Source organism: Theropithecus gelada, chromosome 2, assembly GCF_003255815.1.
Source record: "Theropithecus gelada isolate Dixy chromosome 2, Tgel_1.0, whole genome shotgun sequence".
NCBI lineage: Eukaryota > Metazoa > Chordata > Mammalia > Primates > Cercopithecidae > Theropithecus > Theropithecus gelada.
The window spans coordinates 41,332,926-41,347,620 of NC_037669.1; the positions used below are offsets into that span (position 1 = coordinate 41,332,926).

Genomic DNA, 14,695 nt, shown 5'->3' on the forward strand with positions numbered 1-14,695 from the left:
AGTCTCACAAAACAACAATAACAAAAAAAGAGTAGAATCTGCTGCCCCTAGTATACCTCTATCTTATTTTCTAGACCAGGGGTCCACAAACTTTTCCTGTTCCTGTGGAATAGCAGGTCTCTGCTGTAACTATTCGACCCTGCCACTGTGACATGAAAGCAGCAACAGAACAAATGGGCATGACTGTGTTCCAATAAAACTTTATTTACAAAAACAGATGGTAGGCTAGACTTGACCAGCAGACTATAACTTGCTAATCACTGTTCTAGATAATGAACTCCTTGTGAATAGCGATATGCCTTATTCATCAAGATATCTTCAGGGCCTATGCATCACATTGGTCAGATATACTTCTGACATAAATACGTGATGAATAAAAACATGAGTAAATGAAAAACAGCATATAGAATATATACTTATCTGGCTCATTTTCAATTTTATTTAAAAATTTAAAGGTCTGGGGTTCTAATTTTAAAATTAAGTGGTGGGTACACAGGTGTTCACTTTTTTAATATGCATCATAAATTACATACAATGTAAATTTTGTGTGTGTGTATATATAGTAGTTTCCCCCATCTGTGGTATTGCTTTCCACAGTTTTAGTTACCCAGTCAAAAATATAAAGAGGAAAATTCCAGAAATAAGCAACTCATAAGTTTTAAATTGCATGCCCTACCACCCAGGACATGAATTATCCCTTTATTCAGTGTATCCATGCTATATACACTACCTGCACTATATACTGTCACTATATAGGAAAGAACATAGTATATAGAGGGTTTGGTACTATCTGTGGTTTCAGGCATCCACTGAGGATCTTGGAACATATTCTCCACAAAGAAAGACTACTGTATACCATATATATAAATATATATACCCCCTCACACACACACACACACACACACATTTCAAATGCATTTAAAAGTTTTAACATGCTATGAAAAAACATATATGTGGGGCTGGTACTATGCATGGTTTCAGATATCCACTGGGGGTCGTGGAACATAGCTTCAGTGAACAAGGGGAGACTACTATATACAAATAAGTAAACTAAAACATATTTGTTTTACTCTTGTTTAATCTATCACACAATTTCGCTCTGTCACCCAGGTTGGAATACAGTGGCACGATCTCGGCTCACGGCAACCTCTACCTCCTAGGTTCAAGCAATTCTGCTGGCCTCAGCCTCCCAAGAAGCTGGAATTACAGGTGCGTGCCACAGCGCCGGCTGATTTTTGTATTTTTAGTAGAGATGGGGTTTCGCCATGTTGGCCAGGCTGGTCTTGAACTCCTGACCTCAGGTGATCCACTTGTGGATCCCAAAGTGCTGGGATTACAGGAGTGAGCCACCACGCCCAGCCCACATAATTTCTTAAAAAGAAATCTAAGGATATTAAGTGTGTTTAACAAGAAGTAAATTTACACAAATATAAAAGACAAGACAGTACGAGGAATTTTGGAGGTTTCTTAATAACAAATTATAAATATGAAATACCTGCATGATGAAATGCTACTCCCCATGGTACAGTTTTCTGTAATACAGAGTCCAGTCCTGAAGGCAAACGTCTTAACTGATCCATCACTTCCAGGAGTTCTTTTTGTTCTAGATTTACTGGTGGGCATTCAGAGGGTTTCACCAATCCTGTCACAAAAAAATTACCAACACCATTTGCTTCTAGCTCCAGCTTCTTTAAGTGGTATCTGTCTAAATCATAATAGAACTAAATAGCAGAGGAATGGTTCTGAAACTGCTGCATACTACAATCCCCTGGAAATCTTTTAAGAATACTGATGCCTGGTTCTTAATCCTGGACACTGTTATATAACTGGTGTGGGGTGTGACCTGGACATGAAGAATTTTTAAATCTCCCCAGGCAATTCCAATGTGCGCCAAAGTTTAGGAAACTGTATAAGGGTAAGACCAGGCCCACAGGAGGGGATCAAAGGAACCTGCTGGGGAAGTAGAGTATTACAGATACTGATTACCACTCAAAGCCCCAAAATCAAAACCCTTGCTCAAGGTGTGTACCACCAACCAGCAGTAGCAGCATCAGAGGGTTTCACCAATCCTATCACAAAAAAAAGCCTACTTCTCTGTTAAATTATTCTTGTCTCTTTGGCATTAATCTGGTAGTTAATTACATACCACCCTCTGTTTTTTTGTCTTCTCCCCCAGTAAGAGCTTAATGTTTTTTTGAGACAGGGTCTCACTCTGTCACCCAGGCTGGAGTACAGTGGCACAATCACTGCTCACGGCAGCCTCAACCTCCTGGGCTCAAGCAATCCTCCCACCTCAGTCTCCTGGTTAGTTAGGACCAGACACATGTGCCACTATGCCCAGCTAGTATTTTTTTTTTTCAGTTGTAGAGATAGGGTCTCCCTATGTTGCCCAGGCTGGTCTCAAACTTCTGGGCTTAAGCAATTCTCCCACCTTGGCTTCCAAAAGTGCTGAGATTACAGGCATGAGCCACCACCCAGCCTTAACTTTCTTATATGCAGTAAAAGCTTTACGTACTTATATGTTGTCTTTAAAAATTGTCCAGACTTTTGGATTTTTGAACTTGCAAAACTTTTCATAAAAAGTAATTATATGCCTGGGCATGGTGGCTGACACCTGTAATCCCAGAACTTTGGGAGGCCAAAGTGGGCAGACAACTTGAATCCAAGAATTTGAGACCAGCCTGGGAAATGTGGCAAAATCCCATCTCTAAAAAAAAATACAAAAAAATTAGCCAGGCATGGTAGCATGCACCTATAGCCCCAGCTACTTGGGAGACTAAAGTGGGAGGATCACTTGAGCCCATGAGGTAGAGATTACAGTGAGCTGAGATCATGCCACTGCATTCCATCCTGGACAACAGAGCAAGATCCTGTCTCAAAAAAAAAAGAAAAAGAAAATAAATAAATGTATGTTCTAGAATTATTATGTGTCACTTGAAAATAATAAAAAATATATATATTTAAATATATATCTTATATTTCATACATTTTTAAATTTTTAGGAAAACTTTTCTTAAAATTTTAAGAACTCACAGAAAGTTGCCAATGTTTTATTTTGCTGAGGGCAATTAATTTTTTAAAACCTTATCTATCAATATTTTTATTTCAAAGGAGACATTTAACATTAAAAACTGACTAGGAATAATTTCAGAATGTAAACTGCAGCTTTATAAATAATATGCTGCCTTGTCTTTATTTTTCTGATAAAAATCTCATCATAGACCAGGCTCCAGTCCAAGCACTAGCATTTGGGAACCACTGCTGCAAACCAAGATGACAAAATCTCGAGAAAAGAAAATGATGATGATTCTGGTTATTAAGGATTATAAATGGCCATGGTAAAATGTAAGGAAATAAGCTAACCTGGTATAGAAAGTACCAATAAAGGGGAAACTGGAAGAGATAATACACTGTTAGACAACAGCCTAGCCAATATAAACTTCAAGCAAAGTTTACTTGTTAGAGCTAGGCTTGAGATTTTCATCACTTATCTTCATGATGCCACTGGTATAAGTAATTAATAAATAAAATATCTAATATTCTGTGACTAGAACTGGTCCCTGTCTTCCTTATATTTATCTTGGACTCCAAAGCACCACAGACTAGTAAAAATAGTGAGGCAACAGTGTTCACTCTAGAATCAGTAAAAATATATACTAATGATTATAGCCATTGGTATATACTAGATCACCATTTGGCAACAAAAAAGAAACAAATGGATAAATTAACAACCTGGGTGAACATCAACCACACCAGGCTGAGTGAAAGAAGTTACATACAAAAGACACATACATACTGTATGACTTCATTTACGTGAAATTTTTAGAAAAGCACAAGTAATCTAAAGTGATAGCAAGCAGAGATCAACAGTTGCCTAAGTCTGGGATAGAGGGAAGAGACAGCAAAAGAAAAAAGAATATTTTAGGGTAATGAAAATGTTCTAGGTGTTGAATATAGTATGGTTAAACAGATGTATACATTTGTTAAAATTTATCTCATATATACAAAATTGGTACATTTTCTTATAAATAATACCTCAAAGCTGATTTTAAAATAGATTTGTATATACATGTATGTGTGTGTATATATGTGTATAAATACACACACACACACACACACACACACACAAGTTGACTGTTAAACAACACAGGAGTTAGAAACAAAGAAACCTCCAGTCAAAAATCTGCACACAACTGGACTTCTCCAAAACTTAACTACTAATAGGCGGTGGCTCACGCCTGTAATCCCAGCACTTTGGGAGGCCGAGGCAGGCGGATCACAAGGTCAGGAGATAGAGACCATCCTGGCTAACACGGTGAAACCCCTCTCTACTAAAAATACCAAAAAATTATCTGGGTGTGGCGGTAGGCGCCTGTAGTTCCAGCTACTCGGGAGGCTGAGGCAGGAGAATGGCGTGAACCCGGGAGGCGAAGCTTGCAGTGAGCCGAGATCGCGCCACTGCACTCCAGCCTGGGCGACTGAGCGAGACCCCGTCTCAGAAAACAACAACAACAACAAAAAAAGAAAACAAGAAAGAGAAAATACATTTACTATTCAGTAATAAATCATCATAAAGGTCTTCATCTTCATCATCTTTACCTTGAGTAGGCTGAAGAAGGAGAAAGAGGAGGGGTTCGTCTTGGTGTCTCAGGGGTGGCAGAGGCAGAAGTGGTGGCAGTAGAGGCAGGCACACTTGGTGTACCTTTACGTAAATACATCGTAATTTCTGCCTGTTTTTGCTTTTTTATTATCTAAAAATGTTTATATACGGTACCAATCCTTTCGCCATTTGCTGTCGTTTCAGTGCCTATATCATAGGAGGGTCCGTGCCATAAAAAAAGTCAGAAGCAGTCTTGTATAATTGGAATCCTTCTGCCAAACTGTCTAATGTTAACTTGTTTTCTGGCACTGCTTCTTCTGTCTTCTTACTCATCATCTGGCACTTGTTTGGAAGCACTCATTTTATTCAAGTCATCTTCTGTTAATTCCTCTGGTATGGTGTCTACTAGCTCTTAAATTTCTCCAAGATCCTTATCTTGAAACCATTTACCTCCACCATTTTTTTTTGCCATTTTCACAATCTCTTTCATGATTTCATTCATTGGCTCTGTCATAAATCCTATGTGAAGTCATGTGCAATATGTGGACAGTTTTCTCCAGCAGGAATTTATCATTTTGGGCATGCTGGCTTTCACAGCTTTCCCTATAACAACAATGGCATCTTCAATGAAATAATCCTTCAAGACTTTCACAATGTTCTATCGGGGTTCTCTTCCATAATGTTGACAGTCCTTTCCGTAGAGTACCGTGCATAATGAGCTTTAAACGTCCTCATGACCCCTTGATCTAGAGACTAAATTAGAGATGCTGTGTTTGGGGGTAAGTAGATCACTTTGATGCCTTAACTGTTGAACTCAAGAGGTTCTGGATGGCCCGGGGCATTGTTCAATATCAAAAGAAAGTTAAAAGGCAGTCCTTTACTGGCAATGTATTTCCTGACTTCAGAGACAAAGCATCAATGAAACCAATCCAGAGAAAGGGTTCTCACTCTCCAGTCCTTCTTGTACAACCAAAAGACTGGCAACCAGTGTTTATCTATTCCCTCTAAGGCTTGGGGATTAGCTGTTTTATAGACATGAGTAGTCCTGATCATAAACCCAACTGCATTTGCACAAAACAAGAGTTAGCCTATCCCTTCCTGTTTTAAATCCTGGTGCTTTCTTCTCTTCCTTACTGATAAATGGGTTCTTTGTGGCATTTTTTCCCCCCGCAGAATAGGGCACTTTCATCTGCATTAAAAATCTGTTCAGGCAGATATCCTTTCTCTGCAATAATTTTCTTAATGGTATCTTGGAACTCATCTGCAGCCTCTTGGTCTTGCATCTCCTGTTATCTTGACACTTTTTCAAATTAATACAAATCACCAAAAAATTTTCCATTATGTATTGGAAAAAATCCACATATAAACCTCTAAAACTATCCAACCATCTTTTGCTGGCATTAAATTCTCCAGCTTTAGATCCCTTTGCTTTAAGTTGCCATATGGAGTTCACTTTTTCCCAAATCATAGTAGTCTATAGGTATGCGTTTCTTTTGTGTGTGTGTGTGTGCGCATGCACGTGTGCATGTGTGTGTGTGTGCGCATCTGTTGCGACAGGGTCTCACTCTGCCACCCAGACTGAGCTGAGCACAATGGCATGATCATGGCTGACTGCACCCTTTACCTCCCAGGTTCAAACAATCCTCCCACCTCAGCCTCCCAAGTAGCTGGATCTATAGGCAAACACCACCACACCTGGCTACTTTTTTCTTTTTTTTTTTTTTTTTTGAGATGGAGTCTTGCTCTGTCGCCCAGGCTGGAGTGCACTGGCACGATCTCGGCTCACTGCAACCTCTTCCTCCCAGGTTCAAGCAATTCTCCCGCCTCAGCCTCCCAAGTGGCTGGGACTATAGGCATGCACCAAAACGCCTGGCTAATTTTTATATTTTTTAGTGGAGATGGGGTTTCACTATGTTGTCCAGGCTGGTCTCAAACTCCTGACCTCTGGTGATCCGCCCACTTCATCCTTGCAAAGTGCTGGGATTACAGGCGTGAACCACCGTGCCCGGCCTAACTTTTTAACTTTTGTAGAGATAAGGTCTCACTATGTAGCCCATGCTGGTCTTGAACTCCTGGACACAAGTGATCCTCCTGCCTTGGCCTTCCAAAGTGCTGGGATTATCGACGTAAGCCACCTCACCCGGCAGGTGTGCCTTTCATATAGTGATCCTGCAGCCACATAAAACTGCATTTTCAAAATCAGATGACAAAGTATTTCACAAAATGTGCAAAGCTGCAGCAATAGCTTCATAAATTTCCTTCTTTTTTTACAATAGTACTTGAGCTCAATTCATTTATCTTAAAATAATAAATGCATCTGCAGACCTCAATTTATGGTACATAGCAAGCAATTCAATTTTTTCATAGAATGCCACAACTTTTCTCTGCTTCTTGGGAACACTTCCGGCATCACTAGTGGCACTTCAGATTGGTCCCATGGTATTATTCAAGGTTTACAGTACTGCACTAAATATGAAAAGTACATGAGAAACATGATAAATTACTTTTTACTGCAATATGCAAATTATGAGAGACACAAACTGCTCATATGAAGATGATAAGCGTCACATATTTTAAGTGGATACTCACAATACATGAGCTTACTGCAACAGCAGCAGGAGGTGGCTATAAAATTATTACAGTAGTACAGTATATATTACAGTTAATTTTATGCAGTTATGATTTAACACTGCCTCTTTACATTTGTTTACACTCTTCTTGACTGTGAATGGCGTCTGTGTCTATGTGCATAAGTTTTGATAAATATTTATTTATTTATTTATTTATTTATTTATTTATTCGAGAGAGGGTCTCACTCTGTCATCCAGGCTAGAGTAACGCGGCGTGATCTCGGCTTACTGCAACCTCCACCTCCCAGGTTCAAGTGATTCCCCTGCCTCAGCCTCCCATGTAGCTAGGATTACAGGTGCCCACCATCACACCCAGCTAATTTTTGTATTTAGTAGAGATGGGGTTTCACCATGTGGGCTGGGCTGGAAATTTTAATTTTTTTTTTTTTTTTTTTTGAGATGGAGTTTCGCTCTTGTTGCCCATGCTGGAGTGCAATGGCGCGATCTCGGCTCACTGCAACTTCCGCCTCCTGGGTTCAAGTGATTCTCCCACCTCAGCCTCCTGAGTAGCTGGGATTACAGGTGTGCACCACCACACCCAGCTAATTTTTTGTATTTTTAGTAGAAACGGGGTTTCACTATGTTAGCCAGGCTGGTCTCGAACTCCTGACCTCAGGTGATCCACCCTCCTCAGCCTCTCAAAGTGCTGGGATTACAGGTGTGAGCCACCGTGCCTGGCAGAAATTTTAATTTTTAATAAAAGATTTGGGCCGGGCACAGTGGCTTACGCCTGTAAACCCAGCACTTTGGGAGGCCAAGGCAGGTGGATCACTTGAGATCAGGAGTTCAAGACCATCCTGGCTAACATGGTGAAACCCTGTCTCTACAAAAATTAGCAGGGCATGATGGCAGGTGCCTGTAATTCCAGCTACCGGGGAGGCTGAGACGGGAGAATCACTTGAACCCAGGAGGCAGAGGTTGCAGTGAGCCGAGATCGTGCCATTGCATTTCAGCCTAAGCGACGGGTACGAGACTCTGTCTCAAAAAATAATAAATAAATAAATAAATAATCGATTTGTGTATATTTTAAGGTAGTATGTGATAAAATAGACTAGTATCTACATATGTTTTAGGCTACATGACATATCTTTTTCTTTTTGTTCTTTAATGTTTTCATGTTTCTAGGCTACACAGCTTGTCAGTTTCTTCAAATTAACACAAATCGCCAAAACATTTTCTAATATATTATGTATTGACAAAAATCCACATATAAATGAACGCACACAATTGAAACCCATGTCGTTCAAAGGTCAACTTATACATATATACACATCTGTGTATGATTTTTTTCAGAGTTACACTTTCCTTTGGAAATATAAAGAAGATATGGTTACTTTCCCCAAAGAAATGTCTACACGTGAAGTTTTGCATCCAATTTAGGGGCTCCGAAGATCAAACTCTTAAAGCCCATGGATCCCTGATAAAGAACTGTAGCATATACCCAGTATTCTAAAAATCTAAAGCTGATTAGTCTAAGCGTGTGTGTATACACATAGTCTATACTAGGGAAGGAATATGACTAGAATCACAAAAGCACAGTTTGGTAAAAAGGGTACCACCTAGTGGGCAGGCAGTGGCAATGATTAACAAAAGCCATGTTTTTGCTAATATAATCACTACTGTTACTTTCAAGCAAATGTACTAAGCATGAAGGCTTTCCTTTCCATCCATAACTCACCCTCAGTTTGATGATGTAGATTATAAAACTCTCGAGCAATGATATCTGCCAGCTTCTCACACCATGTCTTTGATGGACAAAAAAGTAATACTGAATGGTTATCACGAATCGTCTCATAACATAAACTAACAACATGGTCCTCATCTCCCTAAAAAAGAAAGATAAATAACCACTTTAGTGGTACTTTCAAAAGATTCTCACATCAGTTTAAAAGCACTCATTTTCCTTTCTGGGGAAGCTTTTTCTTCTTGAAGGCATAATAAAAATCAGTTACAAAGTCAATAACAAAAGAAAGGGAAAAAAAGAAGAAAAAATAAACTCCTAATGATGAAAGGTGCAAGAAATACTATTCATTCAACTAATATTGAGCTCCAACCCTCAGGCAATGGGAATACAATATTGAGTAAAAAGAAAGTCAAGATCCTAATAGTCAAGGGGTTTATAGTCTCACCAAGAGATACATTAAAATACAGATGTCCCCAACTTAAAATGGTTGGACTTTACGATTTTTTTTATTTTACAATGGTGCAAAAGCAGTATGCATTCAATAGAAACCATACTTTGGGTGCCCATACAACTCTTCTATTTTTCACTCTCAGCACAGTATTCATTAAATTATAAAATATTAAAGACTTTATTATAAAACAGGCTTTGTGCTAGATGATTTTGCCCAACTACAGGCTAATGTAAATGTTCTGGAGAACATTTAAGGTAGGCTAGGCTAAGCTATGATATTCAGTAGGTTAAATGTATTAAATGCATTTTCAACTTACAATGAGTTTATCAGGATACAACCCCATCATAAGTCTAAGAGCATCTGTACGAAATAAATATGAAATACAATAATAATATATACCATTAAAAGAGAGTTTTACAGTGTTTTGAGGTCTCATATTTGACAGAAATATCTGAAAGAAAAATTGTCCTGAGAAAGCAATTTAGCTGAGATGTGAAGGTGGGGAAACATTATCTCAATTAAAGGTAACACATTTCAAACAAAAAAAAGGGCACATGTGAATACCCTGTGGTGGCCCTGCAAGTTCTCCATACTGGAAGTATCTCAATGTATGTATTAAAAACTAGATTAATGCTTCCATTTATTCACTCATTAAACGAATATTTACTATATATCAAATATTGTTCTAGGTACTGGGGATGGAGCTGCGAACAAAGCAGAAAAAAAGCTCTACCCTCATAATGTTTCTACTCCAGTAGGAAGAGATAGATAATAACAAAAACGAGGTAAGTAAAACACATAAGGGCCGGGCACAGTGGCTCACTCCTGTAATCCCAGCACTTTGGGAAGCCGAGGCCTGAGGTCGGGAGCTCGACACCAGCCTGACCTACATGGAGAAGCCCCATCTCTACTGAAAATACAAAATTAGCTGGGCGTGGTGGCGCATGCCTGTAATCCCAACTAGTAGGGAGGCTGAGGCAGAAGAATCGCTTGAACCTGGGAGGCAGAGGTTGCGGTGAGCTGAGATCACACCATTGCATTCCAGCCTGAGCAACAAGAGCAAAACTCCATCTCAAAAACAAAAACAAAAAACACATAATATGTTTGGTTTTGAAAAGTGCTAAGGGAAAAGAAATAGAGACCATTTGAGGGAGAACATTATAATTTAGATAAGTTGGCCAGGGAAGGTCTAAGACAGTGACATTTGAGTAAAAGTCCAAAGGTGAAAGAGTAAACCACACTGATCACACTGATGCCCCTAAGGGGAAAGCATTCTAGAAAAAGAGAACCTGAAGCGGGAAATTCATGGTATATTAAAAAACAGCAGAGGCTAGTGTGAAGGAAGTGAGAGGGAACATAGCAGACAGAGCCAGAGCACTAAGAGGGGCGGGGGATATAGATCATGTAGGACCTTACAGACTACTATGAAGACACTGGCTTTTATTCTAAATGAAACAAAGCCACTGCAAGTTTCCAAGAAGAAGGATAACATGATCTGATGTTCATTTTAAATAGATCACTAGCTCCTGATGTAAGCATAGACTGAAAGAGACAAGGTCAGAAGCAGAGAGAACAATTAGGAAATATTTCAATAATCCAGGTAAGAAGTATAGGTGGTTCAAAAGGGTAGAGGCACAGACATGGTAAAAGAAGAAAAAAAATTAACAGGAAAGCAAATGAATGTGTTCACACATAAATGTATTGAAGTAACCAAGGCATAGCCAGGTGAAATATGGGGCACAGACAAAGATTCCACACCAAGCATGCAGAAGTTACAAATGCATACCTAGATAGTTAGTGAAACACATAAATTTAGTCCTATTACCAATTCTAAAATGACGCTTAGCTATGTTAGTACTCACAAGGACAACTCTGCATAAAAACAGCAGATGCCTCACTCCACCAATGTACATGAGTTAGTTCTTTAACCTCAGGATTAAAGTGTATTTGGGAGTATGGGAGGGTACTTATTTATCACGCACTTTCTAGATGCCAGACAATTTTTTTAAATCATATTTAATTCTTACAATATTCAAGATAAGGATTATAATATCCTATTTAATAGGTGAAGATATGAGATTCAGATAGGTTTTGTGATTCAACTACTATCTCAGCCATATCAAGTATCTCTGTTAAGTATCAGAGGTAGATCTATCAGACTACAAAAATAATATTCTTTTCACTCTACTATATATTATACCTACCATTTAACAAAAAAGTTAATCTTCCATACTAACAGTGTAAACTAAACCATAAGAAAATATTTTCCCAGTAAAAAGAAAAAGCCACAAGATCAGTTATTTTTTTTTAATGTTTATATTATATATTAGGAAACAATTATTTAAATTAAAGGTACAACTACATTTCCTCTCTTACCATCACCACCAATATTTTTTTTTGGCAGGGACAGAGTCTCACTCTGTTGCCCAGGCTGGAGTGTAGTGGCATGATCTCGGCTCACTGCAGCCTCTACCTACCATGTTCAAGCAATTCTCCTGCCTCAGCCTCCCAAGCAGCTGGGATTACAGGCACCCACCACCACGCCCAGCTAATTTTTGTATTTTTAGTAGCGACAGGGTTTCACCATGTTGGCCAGGATGGTCTCAAACTCCTGACCTCAAGTGATCCACCTGCCTGGGCCTCCCAACGTGTTGGGATTTACAGACGTCAGCCACCACCCCCAGCTCACCACCAATTCTTTAAGAGGAAACCAATTAGCTTAATATTAATCCTAATGTATATGTAACTCCCAATTACATCATTCAGAAATTGTTAATTTGCTAGAAAATGAAATCAAACATACAGATACTAATAGTAGTGATGTAAATATATTTATTTACCTTCACTTGTAGCATAGGTTCAAATTCCCTCACAAGTTTCATTGAAGAGTCATATATGGAATTTCCAACTTTTACTGACTCCAAAAGTGGTACAGGGCGAAAGTCGGTATGGTAGTGTTCAGCATTCAACCAGGAAGCCACAAGCTCCAAATTAGGAAGGGTAGCACTCATGCCAACAATCTGCACAGCATTAGACAGAGAACTGGCTAAATCTGCCTGACTATTAAAAAAAAATGAAAAGAATATTAAAAGATAAAAAATGCATTAATAATTAGTGTTGCTAACAATATTTATGGTTATGTCCTTTGGTACACACATGCATACATTTCTTTAGGATATATACCTAAGAATAAAATTACTGAGCCACAGATTGAGTCACAGATTATCTTCAATTTAGATAATCCCACATTGTTTTCCAAGGTAACACCTCCACAATCTGTGTTTTCTATTGTTCCATAATCTTGTCACCACTCGGTATTGTCAATCTTTATAATATGTTAGCAGTTATAGAGGGTACGTGGTAGTATTTCTTTTTTTTTAGACAGGGTCTTGCTCTGTCACCCAGGCTAGAGTACAATGGACCTGTCTCAGCTCACTGCAACCTCTGCCTCCCAGGTTCAAGCGATTCTCCTGCCTCAGCCGCCCGAGTAGCTGGGACTACAGGTGCGTACTACCACACCCAGCTAATTTTTGTATGTTTAGAAGAGACAGTGTTTCACTGTGTTGGCCAGGCTGGTCTCGAACTGACCTCATGATCCGCCCACCTCAGGCTCCCAAAGTGCTGGGATTACAGGCATGAGCCACCGCGCCTGGCCAGTATTTCTTTGAAGAAGTAATTTACAGTTCCCTGATAACCAGTGAGACTGAGCATCACTTCATGTGTATGAACCACGTGGATACCCTGGTGGTGGTAGTTGTTGTTGTTGTTGTTAGAAACAGAGTCTCGCTCTGTCGCCCACTCACTACAAGCTCCGCCTCCTGGGTTCATGCCATTCTCCTGCCTCAGCTTCCCGAGTAGCTGGGACTACAGGCACCTACCACCACACCTGGCTAATTTTTTTGTATTTTTAGTAGAGACGGGTTTTCACCGTGTTAGCCAGGATGGTCTCAATCTCCTGACCTCGTGATTCGCCCGCCTCAGCCTCCCAAACTGCTGGGATTACAGGCGTGAGCCACCGTGCCCAGCCAATACCCTGTTTCAAAAGCCTGTTTTTTTGTCCATTGATATAGTGGGTTGTGTTTTTCTTATTCATTTGTAGAACTTTTAAATGTCTGGATAGTGACTTTCCTCTTCCATTTTTTGCTCTGTTTTTATTATTTTATCAAGCTTTCTGTTGCATTATTTTACTTTGTTTTCTCTAGACAGGGTCTAGCTCTGTCAGCAGGAGTGCAAAGGTGCAATCTCGGCTCATGGCAACCTCTACCTCCAGGGTTCAAGTGATTCTTATGCCACCTGAGTAGCTGGGATTGCAGGTATGCATCAAGACGCCCAGCCAGATTTTGTATTTTCAGTAGAAACAGGGTTTTGCCATGTTGGGCAGGCTCGTCTAGAACTGGCCTCAAGTGATCTGCCTTGCCTCGGCCTCCCAAAGTGCTGGGATTACAGGCATAAGCCACCAGGCCTGGCCTTTTTTCTAAGTTATTGGGATGGATCATTAAATAATTGATTCTCAGTCTCTCTTCCTTATAATATATGTGTTTTATGCTATCAATTTCCTTTTAAAAACAACTTTTGCTGCCCTTCACAAGTTTTGTTAGTAAATATTTTTATTATACTTTCAGTTCAAACTATTTTCTAATTTCTGTTGTGATTACTTTTTTGATCTAAAAAATGTCAAAATTGTGTTTATTTCCAGTAATGTAGACATTTTCTAGTTATGCTTTTCTTATAGCTAATTTCACTGCTGTTAGAAAATAAATGATATGAATTCATTAAAATATGTTAAGACTTGCTTTATGGTCCAGCATATGGAAACTTTTTAATAAATATTCCATGTGTAACTCAAATGAACATGTATTCTGCTGTTTTGAGGTAATTGTTCAATATATATCCATTAGGTCAAATTTGCTGATTATATTAATCATATTTTCTATATCCCTAGTGATTTGGGATAGAGATGGTTATCTGCTTGTTCTATCACAAGAGAGATGTGTTCAATTCTCCCTTAACTGAAAAGAACCTATTGAATACCCAGCACAATGACTAAAAATAGACCAACACCAACACACATCAGTATGAAATTTCACAGCACTGTGGAAAAAGAGGAGCGCCTAAAAATTCCCAGACAGAATTTAAAAAATTGTATACAAAGGATGAAAAACCAGCACAGCACTGAATTTCTCAATAGCAATGAGAAAATGAAGTAATGCTTTGACAACTCTGAAGGAAAAGTATTTCCAATCTTGACTTTTATACCTGGACAGTCCATAATTATGGAGACTGGGTATGGTGACTCATGCCTATCAACCTAGCACTTTGGGAGGCTGAGG

General features: G+C 39.1%; 1 protein-coding gene across 1 annotated transcript in view; it reads right to left on the reverse strand.

The window, feature by feature from the left end:
• The window catches only part of POLQ (DNA polymerase theta), a 106,302-nt gene that overhangs the window by 81,128 nt on the left and 10,479 nt on the right, over nt 1-14,695 (reverse strand). The window contains exons 6-8 of the mRNA XM_025376375.1: nt 12,206-12,425; nt 8,909-9,056; nt 1,496-1,642 (exon numbers count right to left, since the gene is read on the reverse strand). Of these exons, the coding sequence (XP_025232160.1) occupies nt 1,496-1,642; nt 8,909-9,056; nt 12,206-12,425 (515 nt within the window). The remainder of the gene's footprint in view (nt 1-1,495; nt 1,643-8,908; nt 9,057-12,205; nt 12,426-14,695) is intronic.